The sequence below is a fragment of the Balaenoptera borealis genome (genome assembly GCF_965194805.1).
Source record: "Balaenoptera borealis genome assembly, chromosome: 9".
Lineage (NCBI taxonomy): Eukaryota > Metazoa > Chordata > Mammalia > Artiodactyla > Balaenopteridae > Balaenoptera > Balaenoptera borealis.
In genome coordinates, this window is record NC_138873.1 from 61,095,778 (window position 1) to 61,113,297 (window position 17,520).

Sequence of the window (17,520 nt, forward strand, 5' to 3'; positions counted from 1 at the left end):
ATCCTTGGTTTCATTTAAGTTATGAGGGAATGCTCTTAAACTTTAAAAAAGATTTCCATTAAAACAGTGATAAAATTTCTGAAACGGAGGGCTTTAACTTTGGTATATATTATATTCAGTCAAATTTATGAAAAGTTTCCCTACTAAAAACATGACATTCATATTAAATTGCTTGATTTTGAGTCTGATAACATAATAATAGATTATCAAATGGATGATAGATGGTTTGTTTCAATATTTAAAAGAAAAAAGCAAATCAGAATGGGTTTACTAATAATATAACATTCAAATTCTATCATATGTACCCCCTCCTGAATGTTGTTAGAAATCACAAAACCATGAAAATCACAAAACTATGCTACTTGAACTCAATTTTTTAAATCACCAATCTCAAAATAGTCACTGAACACTCCCAGACATTCCTACTACACTTCCCTACTAAATACACTTTTTTACTCAACAATATGACCATCACATATCTTTTGTCTCCTCAAATCTCTAACAACCACTCTTTCTTCTCACTTAAGTCAATATGTCATTAAGAATATACATGAAAACAAAATCTACTAAAACAAAATCTACTTCGACTTCCAACCACCCATTTCACCATCTTTGGCTATCTTTACCTATATACCTCCCATTCTTTCTGTTAATTAAAAATTGTCCTTGATCCTATTAGAGGCCGATATGTCATCTGTGTGGTAAATACGATTCCCTCTTGTCTTCCCAATGCCAGCAGTCCTGCAGCCATTCCTCTTCTCTTCAGTATCATCAATTCTTCCCTTTATACTTGATAATTGCCATAACCTCATACAAATGCTCTAATATTTCCTATCTTCAAAACACCATCTCTGGATCCCCACACCCCCCTCCTGCCCTAATTTTCTGCTTTTTTTAAATTAAATTCCTGGGTAAAGTTTCTATATTTGCTGACTCACCTCCCATTTTCTATCCAACCCACTCCAATCTAACAACCCCTCCACCACTACTCAACTGAAATGGCTTTCATCAACACCAGTAATAACCTACATTTTGCCAAACTCGATGGTTAACTTCTTTTCTCTTATTTTTCCAGTTATCAGCAGCATTTGACATAGATTATCCATTCTTTTATGAAAATCTCTTGGCTTTTGTAACAGATGTCACACCACACTGTACACACTTGAGTTTTCTCCTGAGAACTGGCCTTACTTCTTACCTTTCTTGGCTGACATTTCCCTGTTTCCTAGTCCTCTGAATATCCAAAAGTTTTATAATTTTAGCTCTTACATTTAGGTCTGTGATCCATAGTGAGGTAAAATTTGTAAATAGTGCAAAGTAAAGGTCGAACTTCATCTTTTAGTGTATCAGTATCCAATAGTTGAAGACTGTTTTTTCACCATTGAATTATCTTTGCCAAAAATAAATTGACTGTATATGTATGGGAGTCTATTCCTGAATTCTATTCTGTCCCACTGACCATGTCTATCCTTAGACCAATACCACACTGTTTTGAGTATTGTAGCTTTATAGTAAGTCCTGAAATCAGATACTCTGAATCTGCCAGTACTGTTCTTATTCAAAATTGTTTTGGTTATTCTAGGTCCTTTTCATTTCCATATCAATTTCTGAAAGCATATGTGAATTTCTACAAAAGAAAGGCCCCCTGGGATTTTGATTAACATTCCATTGAATTTATAGATAAATGTCAGAAGAAATCTTAATAATACTGAGTGTTCCAATTCATTATCATGCTTTACCTATTTAATTGGGTATTCCTGAACTACTCTCAGCAATATTTTGCAATCCTCAGCATACAAAATCTTGTGCATATTTTGTTAAATTTATCTCTAAGTACTTTTGATGCCATTAACAATGTCTAAATGTTCATCGCTTGTTTATAAAAATACAATTTATTTTGTATAGTAACATTGAACCCTGTGCCACCTTGCTGAATTCATTATTAGTTCTATTAGCTGTTTTTGTAGATGTTCTCTACATAAATAATTATGTCATCTGAGAATGATGATAGTTTTCCTACTTCATTTCCAATCTATATGACTTTTCTTTCTCATACTTTACTACATTGGTTAGTTACCTCCAGTACAATGCTGAATAGAAGTAGAGAAAGAAGACATCCTTGTCTAGTCCTCAATCTTAGGAAGAAAACATTCATTTTCATGATGTTAATAGTTGGTTTGTCGTGGTTGCCATTTATCAGGTTAGGGAAATTTTATTCTACTCCTAATTTGCTGAGAAATTTTATCATGAATTGATATTGAATTTTTCAAGTAATGTTTTTCTTCATATTGAGGTGACAATGTGATTTTTCTTTTTACAGTCTTTTGATATAATGAACTACCTAATTGTGTTTTAAAATTCGAACCAACCTTGCATTCCCAAAATGAACCTGATTTTTTTAGCATATATCATCCTTTTTTTTTTTACCGGAGTATAGTTGCTTTAAAATATTGTGTTAATTTATACTGTAGAGCAAAGTGAATCAGCTATATGTATACAAATATTCCCAGTTTTTTGGATTTCCTTCTCATTTAGGTCACCACAGAGCACTGAGTAGAGTTCCCTGTGCTATACAGTAGGTTCTCATTAGTTATCTATTTTATACATAGTATCAATAGTGTATATATGTCAATCCCAATATCCCAATTCACCCTCCCCCCCCCCCTTGGTAGCCATATGTTCGTTCTCTATGTCTAAGTCTATTTCTGCTTTGTAAATAGAATCGTCTATGCCAATTTTTTAATTTAATAATTAAATAAGTTAATAAAATCGTCTATGCCAATTTTTTCAGTATATATGCATTAACATATGATATTTGTTTTTCCCTTTCCAACTTACTTCACTCTGTATGACAGTCTCTAGGTCCATCCATGTCTCTACAAATGACCCAATTTCATTCCTTTCTATGGCTGAGTAATATTCCATTGTATATATGTACCACATCTTCTTTATCCATTTGTCTGTCGATGGGCATTTAGGTTGCGTCCATGTCCTGGCTATTGTGAATAGTGCTGCAATGAACATTGGGGTGCATGTGTCTTTTTTAATTATGGCTTTCTCTGGGTATATGCCCCGTAGTGGGATTGCTGAGTCATATGGTAGTTCTATTTTTAGTTTTTTAAGGTATCTCCATACTATTCTCCTCAGTGGCTATATCAATTTACATTCCCACCAACAATGCATGAGGGTTCCCTTTCCTCCACACCCTCTCCAGCATTTATTGTATGCAGATTTTTTTGATGACGGCCATTCTGACTGGTGTGTGGTGATACCTCATTGTAGTTTTGATTTGCATTTCTCTAATAATTAGTGACATTTAGCATCTTTTCATGTGTTTGTTGGCCATCTGTATGTCTTCTTTGGAGAAATGTCTACTTAGGTCTTCTGTCCATTTTTGGATTGGGTTGTTTGTTTTTTTGATATTGAGCTTCATGAACTGTTTGTATATTTTGGAGATTAATCCTTTGTCAGTTGCTTCATTTGCAAATATTTTCTCCCATTCTGAGGGCTATCTTTTCATCTTGTTTATGGTTTCCTTTGCTGTGCAAAAGCTTTTAAGTTTAATTAGGTCCCATTTGTTTATTTTTGTTTTTATTCTCATTAGTCTAAGAGGTGGGGCAAAAGAGATCTTGCTGAGATTTATTTCAAAGAGTGTTCTGCCTATGTTTTCCTGTAAGAGTTTTATAGTATCTGGCCTTACATTTAGGTCTTTAATCCATTTTGAGTTTATTTTTGTGTATGGTGTTAAGGAAGGAGTGTTTTAATATCATTCTTTTATATGTAGCTGTCCAGTTTTCCCAGCACCACTTACTGAAGAGGCTATCTTTGCTCCATTGTATATTCTGGCCTCCTTTGTCATAGTTTAAGTGACCATAGGTGCATGGGTTTATCTCTGGGCTTTCTATCCTGTTTCACTGATCTATATTTCTGTTTTTGTACCAGTACCATACTGTCTTGATTACTATAGCTTTGTAGTATAGTCTGAGGTCAGGGAGCCTGATTCCTCCAGGTCTATTTTTGTTTCTCAAGACTACTTTTGCTATTCCATACAAATTGTAAAATTTTTTGTTCTAGTTTTGTGAAAAATGCCACTGGTAATTTGATAGGGATTGCATTAAATCTGTAGATTGCTTTGGGTAGTATAGTCATTTTCACAATATTGATTCTTCCAATCCAAGAACATGGTGTATCTCTCCCATCTGTTTGTGTCATCTTTGATTTTTTTCATCAGTATCTTGTAGTTTTCTGTGTATAGGTCTTTTGCCTTCTTAGGTAGGTTTATCCCTAGGTATTTTATTCTTTTTGTTGCAATGGTAAATGGGAGTGTTTCCTTAATTTCTCTTTCAGATTTTTCATCATTAGTGTATAGGAATGCAAGTGATTTCTGTGTACTAATTTTGTATCATGCGTCTTTACTTAATTCATTGATTAGTTCTAGCAGTTTTCTGCTGGCATCTTTAGGACTTTTTATGTATAGTATCATGTTATCTGCAAACAGTGACAGTTTTACTTCTTTGTCAATTTGGATTGTTTTTATTTCTTTTTCTTCTCTGATTGCCGTGCTAGGACTTCCAAAACTATGTTGAATAACAGTGGCGAGAGTGGGCACCCAGGAGCATATGTCATCCTTTTTACGTATTGCTAGATTTTACTTGGTAAAATTTCTGCCTCTGTTTGTGTGATATTGAATTGTATTCCTTTTTCTCGTTTTTGTCAAGTTTTTATGTAAGTGTAATGCTGGCCACATTAAATGAGTTTTGAAGTATTCCATCCCCTTCTAATTTCTGAAGGAGTTAGTACAGAATTGGTACTATTCCTTCCTTAAATGTTTGGGAGAATTCAATAGTAAAACCATCTGGTCCTGGAGTTTTCTTGTAAGAAGTGTGTGATGTGTGTGTGAGAGAGTTTATTTAACTAAGTATTAAAATTACTAAGATGAATATAGAGATAGTCATTATCTTTTTCTTCTTTTGTGAACTTTGGAAGTTGGTGTCTTTCAAGGAAAATGTCCATTTCATTTATGTTTATTGCATAAAGATGTTCTTAATACCCCTATCCTTTTAATATCTGTAGACTTGGTAGTGATGACATCTCTTTAATTCCTGATATAGGTAATCTGTGTCCTCTCTCTTTTTTTCTTGATCAGTCTGGCTAAAGGGTTTATCAATATACTGATCTTTCCAAAGAATCAACTTTTGGTTTCATTTATTTTCTCTATTCTTCTTTTGTTTCATTTATTTCTACTCTTTATCATTTCCTTCATTCACTTGCTTTCATTTTATTTCACTTTTTTTAGTTTCTTAAGATAGAAGTTTAAATTATTGAATTGAGCTCTTTCTTCTTCTCTAATGTGAGCAGTTAATGTTATAAACTTTGTGTTTTTATTTTCATTTAATTCAATATATTTTCGAATTTTCCTAGTGATTTCATCTTTAATCCATGGGTTAGTTACAAGTATGTCACTTAATTTCCAAATACTTAGAGATTTTTTTCAGATATCATTCTGTTATTTATATCTAGGTTAACTCCATTGTCATCAGACAATATCCTTTGTATGATTTCCAACCTTATTTCATGGATCAAAATATGGTCTATCTTAGTGAATGGTCTATGTGTCAAGAGTATATTCTGATATTGCTGGGTTGAGTCACCTATAAATGTCAATTAGGTCAAGTTGGTAGTGCTGTTCAAGTCTTGTCATCTACAGTAATTTTCTGTCTACTTGTTCCACCAGTTACAGAGAGAGGAGTGCTGAGATCTCTGTAATTACTGACTTGAATATTTCCTCTATAAGTGATAGTATTTTTCTCTTTCTGTATATTGAAGCTCTGTTACTTGATATATATATATATATATATATATATATATATATATATATATATTTATTTATTTAATATTTTGTTTTCTTGATAAAATTGACCTCATTTCTGTCAGATTCACTCTCTATCTTTCTTCAGTCTGGACTCTACCCCATGAGCCTGAACTTTATAAGTTACATCCTTGCCCTCTGCTTTTAGGTTGGTTTTGGCCAATGAGAGACACCAGTTGGCATTGCAGTGTGGAGGGAAAGAGGTTTGGGTATAGGTATACCTTGGAGATATTGTGGGTTTTGTTCCAGACCACCACAATAAAGCAAATATCGCAATAAAGTGAGTCACACAAATTTTTTGGTTTCCCAGTGTATAAAAGTTATGTTTACACTATACTGTAGTCTATTAAGTGTGCAATAACACTATGTCTAAAAAAAGGTATATACCTTAATTAAAAAATACTTTAATGCTAAAAAATGCTAACCATCATCTAAGCCTTCAGCAAGTTATAATCTTTTTGCTGGTGGACGGTCTTGCCTCAGTGTTGATGGCCACCGACTGATCAGGGTGGTGGTTTCTGAAGCCTGGGGTAGGTGTGGCAATTTCTTAAAAGAAGACAAAAATGAAGTTTGCCACATTGATTGACTCGTGAATGATTTCTCTGTGGCATGGAAGGCTGTTTGATAGCATTTTACCCACAGTAGAATGTCATTCAAAATTGAAGTCAACCCTCTCAAACCCTGTTGCTGCTTTATCAGCTAAGTTTATGTAATATTCTAAATCCTTTGTTGTCATTTCAACAATTAAGTTCGCTTTCTTACATGGGCCTGGTTAGTGGTACCCCAAAATAATTATAATAGTATCATCAAAGATCACTGATCACCGATCACTATAAATATAATAATGAAAAAGTTTGAAATATTGTCATAATTACCAAAATGTGACACAGAGACATGAAGTGAGCAAATGCTGGAGAAACAGTGCCAATAGACTTGTTAGACACAGGGTTACCACAAACCTTCAATTTGTAAAAACACAGGTATCTGGGCAGCACAATAAAGCAAACCGCAATAAAATGAGGTCTGCCTGTACTGAATCCTACTAGCTCCTTCCTGTCGGGTTCAGGTTGACACTGACTATGCTCCTCCTTTAAGGTACCATAGGTGGCTACCAGGTAGGTGGCTGTCTCCTACAGCAGTAAGTCTCCCTGGGCCCTGGCAATCCCTTTTTCCCTTACCCCTGAGGCCTAAAAGTAATAATGACTCTCTGATTATTTCTGGGTGCTTCACCATCACTTTTTGTTTTCTGGTAATACCATCCACATCTTTGTAAACTGCCCTTTCATTAAGCACCTTTCAATCACCTCTCTTGAGCATGCCATCTATTACTTGATGGAGATTCTTTTTTTTTTTTTTTTTTGGAAAAATTCTTACTGATATAATATGTATGATAGTACTAGCTTAAGTTATTTCAGAGAATTTATTTAGTTCTTCCCACTCCACTCACTGGTTTAACCAAATTGATCACTCAACATCAGTCACTTGAAAAAGGAAAAAGGGGTCTATTTGGATTTTGAATAGAGGAAGAAGTAACAATGACTATCTGTTGAGCCAGGTCTCCTAAACTCAGTGTCACAGCCCAATATTCTCATACCTAGGCACTATTTTCTAGAGATTGTCATAGATGACACTACGTGTCATGCTAGAGACACCACATGAACCATTAATGAGTTGCACTGATTCCCAACAAAGCATCAAGTCTCACGGTATACAGGCTGAGCATAAGAGACAGAGCACCCAACACAGGGTCCCTAGGTTGTAGTCGGAATAGGGATCATATTGTTTTTCCCCACCTCATCCCATTTGTCAGAAACTATGCGGTATTCGGTTTGAATAGAGGAAAGTTTTGATAGGTTCTCTGTGCAATAATTAAACCTAGGACAAACTGGGAGAAATGGGCAATGGGGAATACTCAAATTATAGCAGGACATTTAAATGAGAAATTCTCATGTTTTTCTTGGAACTTAAGACAGTTGAAATGTGTTATCTGACTTAGACTGAAAAGTCTTCTGAAGAGTAGAATTAAAGAACACTTTAAAAAGATAAAAATGGGAATTCCCTGGTGGTCCAGTGGTTAGGACTCTGTGCTTCCACTGCAGGGGGGGCCCAGTTGGATCCCTGGTGGGAGAACTAAGATCCCCACAGCCCCATGGTCAAAAAAAAAAAAAAAAAAAAGATAAAAATGCCTTAAGTGTACTCTTTACAAACGCGTCCAAGTTTAAGGGACTTAAACCTGTCCAGATATGTCATTTAAAAAAACTTTTTTTTAAATACGGAAAGCAAGTATCACGTGACCTACTCAGTGTTTCCACACATTGGATTAACCTCATTTTTGCACTTGCCTTGCCCACAATCCATGAATAGGCATCCTCCACCTCAACAAAAGAGCTGCTGGGACTAGGGCAGAACAGGAGGTGACGGCGCGGCCCTCAAACACCCGCCTGCTACTCACTTCAGCAGAGCTCTTTTGCCAAGCTCGGCCAGACGACAACCCCGCGGTCCCTAAGCCTTGCTCACCTCAGCCTCAGTTTCCTTTCTCGGTGAGGCCCAGCCTTTCGGCCCAAAGTACCAATTAAAACTACTAAAGGAAAAAAAAAAAAAAACAGAAAGAAAAAAAAAAAAGGCAAATCGCCGAACAGAATCCTTGACTGGAAGACTCTCGCGAGAACTTACGGAGCTCTGGCTGTTCCCGCGGAGACCTCGCGAGCGGACCTCCGGGGGCGGGCTGCTCCGTGGCCCCGCCTTTTCTGAGCGCGGGCGCGCCTTGGCGGGAATTTCAGCTGTTTGGGATTTAGACCACACGGACTAGCTGGCTCTGGTCGGGACCGCCAGGGTGGATCATTGGGACTGAAAGTGTGAGCAGGTACGACGTGCACCAAACCAGGGGCGCCCGGGGGCGCAGGACACCGGCTCCCCTCGCCTTTTGGCCGACCCGCGCGGACCGCTGCCTTGTGCGGACCTGGCGGGGCTTGCCCCCGGCCGGGAGAAGTCGGGGTTTGCGCCAGGCCCTACCGATCCTCGCCTGCAGTCTGCGAGGGAGCTTGCAGTTCCAGACACTGCGGGGAAACTGGCTCAGTGCGGTTTAGTAACGTAGCGGAGGACGCAGGTAAAGGCGGGCACTGGAAGTGCAGCTAGATCTGTCCTGCCAACATTCTTTTCTTCTTCACCCTGCCCTGGGCTGCAGGGTCTGACGTAGAGGGGATTTTAAGTTACTGCCACAGCCGGTCGGGGGTGCATTTAAGTTCTGACATCCTTGATCTGGTGGAGTCCGTGGGGGGGAGAGTTGTTGAGGATTTGGCCTTTCGTTTTTTTCCTTTGTGCGGGGGGGTGGCGGCTTTTGGGGAACTTTCTGAGGTCACCCCCAATGTCTCGGCCCTCCCCACCTACAGGAATCTCATCACAACTTCCTTGGAGCCCTTAATGATAATTATAATGAACCCCAAACATTTCAGGACATGAAGTAAACAATGGATAACTGTCCCGCTGCGTCGACGTTCCTGACCGACAGCTTGGAGCTGGAGCTGGAGACAGAATGGTGCAAACCCCCTTGCTTTTCTTGTGATTTTGACAACAGAGGAGGAGGAAAACATTTTTCTGGCGAGTCCTACCTTTCCAGCGGAGCTCTTAAGCGGTAGGTAAAAAATCGGAAACTTTGTTTTTCCCTATTGAGATTTTTTTATGTCTGTTTAGGAATGTTATATAATTATGACTTAAGTCCATTAAACTTTAATGTTCATCAGGCAATGTTCTTGTAAATCGGCTTAGTATATCACACAGATGCAAGCTATTAGCTCTGTTAGTTTCCTGGTTAGAGCACACCTGAAAGTTTTTTGCAAGGAGAACTTTCTTGTTACCTGATGTTCTCTGACCTCACTGCTGCCTCAGCTTTGGAGTAAGGAGCCGGACACTAATTTACTTGAAGTGAATTCTGAACTACCAGGGCTTTTTGAAGTCGCATTTCCTTCTAAAACTTGAGATAATATTCTGAAGCATCTCAGTGATTAAGACACACATTTTTTGTTGCCCCAGTGTCTTCTCACTCTGTATATTTATACGTATAGAAATATTATAGACTTATTTTTTTAAAACTTTCTAATGCTCCAGGTTGTGTAAGTTCACAGGAATGTTATCTTCAAAGCTCTTGTCTTGGACAGGTGTATACACATATTGCAGTAAAACCGCTGTTACTGAAATATTTTGGAAATACCTGCTGAGGCAATTTCAGTAGAAAGGAAACCATTTTTGTTGATTATTACAGTTGTACCTTCTTTGAGACCTTAAAGGATATTATTCAACTTGATTATGCCCTTCTTTAGACATGGCTCAGAATACCTTTTAACTGTTTTAAAAATTAAATGTCCCCTCAAAGGGTGAAATTCTACAACTGAAGACCACTGTTGAAGACAGATGAAAGTATGTTCCCTAGACCCCTTTCCACATTTTTCCCTCAAGTTATATTGCTCTTTAGTTAACCTTTTTTTTTTTTTTATCACAGTGTAGGGTTGAATTCTTAATACAGTCCAGTTGTACTATTACTGAGATATAAGGTACCAAGGCATTTCCTTACTTTATAACATCATTGTTGACATGTCATGTGTAATATGGATTCATATAATGTAAAAAAAAAAAAAAAAACTCATGCTATAGTATGGGATATAGCATACTTTTTATGACATTAAATCAGAGTTTCATTTCAGACTGATTTTGAATCTTGATCCTTTACCGACTAATTTTGAAGAGGATACAGTGGAAATATTTGGCATTCAATGGGTTACTGAAACAGCATTAGTGAATTCATCTAGAGTTCTCTTTCATCTCTTGAGGTATGTTTTGTCTTTTATTTTAAAACTGCCATTGAGTATAGATGCTTTTCAGTTTTAAGTTACATTGCTGTGTGGTTTCTAATACTGATATTACAAAAGCACCTGTAGAATTGTGATTGCTGCTTACTTGATTATCTTGTCAGTAACAACAAATAAGCAATAATGTTTGATGGAGTAATGGTTTCAGTGAGTTCTTTTTTAGTGATTTTCAGAAGTTTTATTCTTCTGTATTTGACATCGTATATTGAAGACAAATATTTTAGGCTTTGAACTATACCATAATTTTGGAAGAAAAATAAAATACTTTTGTTGCTTAATAGTCATAATTTTTCAGTAATCTTTAGAGAATGAACTCAGACTTCCAAATATATTTTTCAGACTATAATAGAATATGTAATAGAAATATGATTAACCTGGACAACATTAAAAAAATTTTTAATAAAAATTTTCAAACATACACAGATGTAGAGAGAATAATATAACGAACCTCCATATACCCTCCCTCAGTTATGATAAACATCAAGGTTTTATCACATTTCCTTCATCTGTCCTTATCCCTCTACTTTTGGCTTAAGTATTTGTTAAGCAAATTCCGGGCATCATGTCATCTCACCCTTAATTACGTCAGTATGTATCTCTTAAAAATATGAACTTATTTTTTAAACATAAACATTACCTCATAAACACAATTAACGAAATTGAAATAATTCTTCATTATTATTTAAAACCCAGTCCATAAGTCAGATTTTAGATTTGGAGTCACTTATTAAAGGCAAATTATTAGCCCAAAATACATTAAGAATGTTTACATGGTAATTCTAAAATTTATATGGAACCACAAAATATCCCAAATAGCCAAAACAATCCTAAGAAAGAAGAGCAAAGCTGGAGACATCACACTTTCTGATTTCAAACTGTATTAGAAAGGTATAGTAAACAAACAGTATGTTATTGGCATAAAAACAGACACATAGATGAATGGATCAGAATTGAGGGCCCAGAAAAACCCACACGTATAGGGACAATTAATTTACGGAGAAGGAGCAAAGAACATACAATAAAGGGAAGTCTTCAATAAATGGTGTTGGGAAAATTGGACAGCCATAGGCAAAAGAATGAAACTAGACCACTGTCTTACATCACACACAAAAATTAACTCAAGATGGATTAATAGCTTGAATATAAGACCTGAAACCATAAAATGTGTAGAAGAAAATATAGGCAGTAACCTCATTGACATCAGTCTTAGCAATATTTTTGTGGCTCTAACTCCAAAGGCAAGGGAAACAAGCAAAGATAAACAAATGTGACTACATCAAACTAAAAAGGTACTCACAGCAGAGGAAACCATCGTCAAAGTGAAAAGGCAACCTACTGAATGGGAGAAAATAATTTGCAAATCATATATTTGGTTAATATAAGGGGTTAATATTCAAAATATATAAAGAATTCATGCAGCTCAACAACAACAACAGCAACAACAACAAATCTGATTAAAAAATGGGCAGAGGATCTGAACAGATATTTTTCCAAAGAATACTTGAAGATGACCAACAGGCATATGAGAAGATGTTCAACATGACTATTAAGGGAATGCAAATCAAAACCACAGTGAGATGTCACCTCACACCTGTTAGAATGGCTGTTATCAAAAAGACGAGAAATAACAAACGAAGATGTGAGGAAAAGGGAATCCTCATGCCCTGTTGGTGGGAGTGTAAATTGGTGCAGTCACTATGGAAAACAATGTGGAGGTTCTTCAAAAAGTTAAGAATAGAGCTACCTATGACCCAGCTATTCCACTTCTGGGTGTTTATCTGAAGGACATAGAAACACTATTATGAAAAGATATATTCACCCCCTGTGTTCATTGCAGCATTATTTTTAACAGTCAAGGTATGAAGGTACGGAAACAACCTAAGTGTCCTTCAATGGATGAATGGATGAAGGAATTTTACATATTTATATATACACACACATATATACACACACACAATGGAATACTATTCAGACTTAAAAATGAGTGAAATCCTGCCATTTGCAGCAACATGGATGGACCTTGAGGGTATTAATTACTTAGTGAAATAAGTCAGAGAAAGACAAATACTATATGATTTCACTCATACATGGAATCTAAATAAAGTAAATGAACAAACAAAACAAAAACGAACTCTTAGATACAGAGAACAGATCAGTAGTTACCAGAGGGGAAGGGGTTTAGGAGGTGGGTGAAAAAGGTGAAGGGAGTCAACTGTATGGTTATGGATAGTAATTAGACTTGTGGTGGTGATCATGTTATAGTGTACACAGATGTGGAATTATAGTGCTGTATACTTGAAACTTACATAATTAAAAAAAGAATGTATACATGGTACATTTAAATGAAAATGGAAAGTTGGAGGGATTTCTCCTCTCACCCTCATCCCATGGAACCTGTGCCATATTAAGTGTTTTATTGGGAAAATAGGCTGTGTGAGTGATTCTATATAATCCTAAACATTATAGAATGAGTTGAATCTTACTCAGGACATAGGTTATGAATGTGGCTCAATCTTTAAGGAGCTGAAAGGCAACTAGGAAGAATGGCAAGAGAAGATTATTCTCAAATTAAGGTGGAACATTGTAAGTTAAAACTTTCCCTGATTAGTCTACATTACATATTCTATTTCTCTTCAGAACTCCTATTGTGTAACTATATGATACAATTTAACATTTCATTATATAACTGTTAACCTAGGATGTTTTCTATAACCATCTTAAACTTCTTAAAGATATAAACAGTATCTTCTTGATGGTGAAATCTATGGTATTTTATATAATTTTTGAGATAAATGTAGCTGTTAGTAGATCTTTTTGGGAGGTCAAAGACATGTTTTATTTTCTCTCAAAGTCTTTACTACCTGAAGCTGACAGTAATAAACATTCATGAAGTGTTAAACATTATTCATGAATGAGAGGCATTAAAGCTGTGTAAAAGATTTGGAAATACTGTGTAATTGTTACATGCTTTAAACTATTCTAAAACTAATTCTCACCTTACATTTTTTAAATTAGGCAACAGCTCTACAACTTGGAAACCTTATTACAGGCCAACTGTGATTTTGGTAAGTTTTAAGTGTGTTTAATGGCAAAAAGAAATGGTGCTCCCTTACAGTGAATTGTACATGGGTCTATGATGTGTCATTGGGCTATCATAATAACAGGAAGGAAGTGATAGTCCAGAAGTTCAGGATACAGTTATATTTAGTGTTCAGAAAAAGTATGACACTTAAATTTTGTTTGTAGATGAAATTTATAGTATTTTTCCAAATCTGCAAGTAAAATTAAGGCTAAACATCTTTGAAGTGAATTAGTAACTTGCTTTGGGGGTGGGGAGTGGGGTGGAGAACTTAGAGAAATAGAAAGTGCTGGACCTCATGCTGTCTTTCTTGTTTTTCTTTTCTGCTTTCTGTTTTTGGTTTTTTTTTGGGTTTTTTTAATTTTTAATTTTATTTATTTATTCTTATTTTTGGCTGCATTTGGTCTTCGTAGCTGCACGTGGGCTTTCTCTAGTTGCAGTGAGCGGGAGCTACTCTTTGTTGCGGTGTGTGGGCTTCTCATTGCAGAGGCTTCTCTTTGTTGTGGAGCATGGGCTCTAGGTGCACGGGCTTCAGTACTTGTAGCAGTTGGGCTCTGTAGTTGTGGCTTGCGGGCTCTAGAGCGCAGGCTCAGTAGTTGTGGCACACAGCCCTAGTTGCTCCACGGCATATGCGATCCTCCTGGACCAGGGCTCGAACCTGTGTCCCCTGCATTGGCAGGCGGATTCTTAACCACTGCGCCACCAGGGAAGTCCCTGTTTGTTTTTAACATTTAATGGATTACTGATTTGTGAGGGAATTGGTATAGTTAAGGTAGTGAAGGGAATTGAAGGGCAGTGTGTTTTAGTTCAGGCTAGCTGCTTCTCCTTTCTAACAGTTCTGGTACAGTGTAGTATTTAGAATCATGACTCTGTGGTCAGCCTGGGTTCTAACCCTAGCTAATTGTGGGTCTCACACTAGGTAATAGTTCCCACCTCATTGAGTTCTTGTGAGGACTAAATGACATAATGTGTGTTAGGTGCTTAGCCTAGTGTCTGTTATTAGTGATGCCCAGCAACCAAAGATCACTTGGAACCCACCTTTGAAGGGTTTATTAGCTTAGGAAACAAGGGGGAGATATACATCATGAGGAACAGTTGGGGCTTCTCAGTAAGAGGAAGTAGGGAGGGGCTTGTGACAGGGTATGCGCTTGTGCTGGCTGATTTGGGGTAGAGTTTAAGGGGGCTATGGCTTTATTCTGGATTTGATGCTGTTAAGAAGCAGAAGCAATTTGATGACTAAGTTAATTTTTAATTTTTCTCTAAAAGGTGGGACACACAGAAGGAGGCAAGGGAAGAATCTAATTTGTAATGAAGCAATAGTCATTTTAGCTGGAAGAAGAGAGTAGTCTGTTTCTGTATTTTGTTTGTTTTTGTGTGGTTGTGTAGTGCCTTGTTTCTGTGTCAGACATGATTACAGAGAGGTTTTGTGTTTTTCTTGTTTCACCATAATCATGGAGTGATCTTGTGTGATTATTTTTGATATTGTATGACAACTGTTTAATTTCAGTAGGGAACATCATGGCCTAATTGTTATCAGCTGTCAGGGCTGTTTTATTTGTTTTGTTTTCTTAGTTTGTCCTCAGTAAATGTTGGATATTACTGTTTCATTATCACCTGAGTCCCTGCTTCATGCCAGGTACTGTGCAAGGTGCTGATGAATCAAAGAGGAAAATTATGCTGCTGAAGAGTTTGCAGTTGAGTAAGACAGATAAACAAGCATAGTCAGCATGGTAAATGGAAGAGTGTAGTAACAGAGGCATGCAAAAGCTGCTACAGGAGCCAAGGGCTTTATCCGTTTATGTGCCCATCACTGAGTGATGGCAGATCTTGGTCTTCAAGGATGAGGAGGAATTAGCCAGACAAAAGATTTTGGAGAAGTTTTGGGGATAGGATGAGTTCCAGGTAGAAACAACTATATAGACAAAGACATTGAAGTATATAAAAACATAAAAGTTCAGGGAGCAGGGAGTAAGTAATAATTACGTATGGTTGGACTCGAGTGTGTGTGAGTGGTTAATTTTTGGAAGGGATGCAATCATAGGTGTCTTTGTAAGCAGTGCCAAAGACCCAGAATTTTATTTTGAAACTCCTGGGGAGCGTCTATAAGATTGTAGTGGAAACAGCAAAAATACCTTTACTATATAGAGTGACTTAATTAAATTGGGTTTGTGGAAGGCATTTATTGAGCAAGATTATTCCTTGAAAAACACTTACTGACCTAAAATTACTACAGTGGACTATTTGTTGAAATGGTTACTTGCTACACTGACATTTTGGCTGGTGTTATTACTTAAAAAACTTAATGACAGATTTGTTGGGCAGGTTAGCAGTATTAAAGACTATCCCTACATAAGCTTACTCCTGCCATGCAGCTGTGTCAGGGCTTTGTTAATAAACTCATGTAAACCCTTGGCCCTCAACCCTCCCCAGAAAGCCCTTATGTAGGGTCACTTACTGAAGTGCATATGGTTCTTGTTCTCCTGTTGATTTTACTCCCTGGATTGCTTTCCTGTTGAGGCAGAATAGCATACATGTTATTTTTTACTAATACCTGTTATTAAATATAGCTGTTGATGTTACCCCTTTTTCAGATATTGTATTTTTTTGTCTCTAGGCATTTCATTTGGATTTTTTTTTATGCCTTCCACTGTTTTTAGCTTCGTTGACTGCAGATTCTTTCATCATTGTCATTTCTGGGTCTGTTTGTGTTGATTGATTTTTCTTCTAGTTTTATGATACATTTTTCTGCTCTTTTGAACATCTAGTAATTTTTTATTGTGTGATGGACATTGTAGATTTTACATTGCTGCTTTCTGAATTTTCTTGTATTCCTAAAACTAGTGTTGAATTTTGTTCTGGCTTACTGTTGAGTACTTGTAATCCATGGGATCTTTTTGAGGCTTGTTGTATATTTTGTTAGGACTTTTAAAAAGTAGCCTTTAGTCTAATGTTAATTTAGCTCTAGTAAGGCTTCTGAGGATTCTTTGTGGTGTATTTTTTTTTTCATTCTTGCTGGTGGGATCTTGAACTGTTCCCTGGTTTGAGTAAGCTTTGGGAATTGTTTTCTGATATTTTTCTCTGGCCTACAGATCAGTACTTAGTCAAAGACTCAAAGGGGACCCTCTGTACATTTCTAGGGCTCTTTTTTTTGTGTAGCTTTCTTTCTTCTTTGGTACTTTTACCCTGCAAATTTAGACTACCCTAAACTCAGATCTCATGTCTCTTTGACTCAGATTTGGGCTCTGAATTCTCTCTCCCTGTGCTGCAGCCTAGAAACTGTCTCTAGGTGGGAAGCTGGTGCAATCTTAGGACTTATCTTCTCTCTGGGATAGCAGTCTTGTGTTGCCTTTGTCCAATGTCTGAAAATTATTGTTTTACTTTTTTTGGCTTTCTAGTTTAAGGTGGGAGATGGGTAATTCTGATTCCTTTTACTCCATCTTGGCTGGATGCAGCAGTTCACAGCAGTTTTTTTTTTTTAATTGATTGATTAATTTATTTTTGGCTGCATTGGGTCTTTGTTGCTGCATGTGGGCTTTCTTTAGTTGTGGTGAGCCGGGGCTACTCTTCATTGTGGTGTGCGGGCTTCTCATTGCGGTGGCTTCTCTTGTTGCGGAGCATGGGCTCTAGGTGCTCGGGCTTCAGTAGTTGTGGCCTGCGGGTGCAGGCTCAGTAGTTGTGGTGCATGGGCTTAGTTACTCCGCGGCATGTGG

At 36.9% G+C, this 17,520-nt stretch overlaps 1 protein-coding gene and 1 pseudogene across 7 annotated transcripts in view; one reads left to right on the forward strand and one right to left on the reverse strand.

Moving 5' to 3' along the window:
• The window catches only part of LOC309634809 (peptidyl-prolyl cis-trans isomerase E pseudogene), a 258,076-nt pseudogene extending 249,609 nt beyond the window's left edge, over window positions 1–8,467 (reverse strand). The window contains exon 1 of the transcript XR_014249610.1: window positions 8,387–8,467. The product of XR_014249610.1 is annotated as a peptidyl-prolyl cis-trans isomerase E pseudogene (transcript). The remainder of the gene's footprint in view (window positions 1–8,386) is intronic.
• Window positions 8,468–8,606: 139 nt separating this feature from the next.
• MMS22L (MMS22 like, DNA repair protein) overlaps window positions 8,607–17,520 on the forward strand; it is a 194,175-nt gene continuing 185,261 nt past the window's right edge. For 5 of the 6 annotated variants that reach the window (XR_014248429.1, XR_014248430.1, XM_082405195.1 and 2 more), the window contains exons 1-4: window positions 8,607–8,732; window positions 9,322–9,500; window positions 10,567–10,692; window positions 13,747–13,796. Coding sequence is in view for 4 of the 6 variants with exons in the window: in XM_082405195.1 (XP_082261321.1) it covers window positions 9,337–9,500; window positions 10,567–10,692; window positions 13,747–13,796 (340 nt within the window). In the remaining 2 variants the exon portion in view is untranslated. The other variant, XM_082405194.1, reaches the window with a different exon arrangement.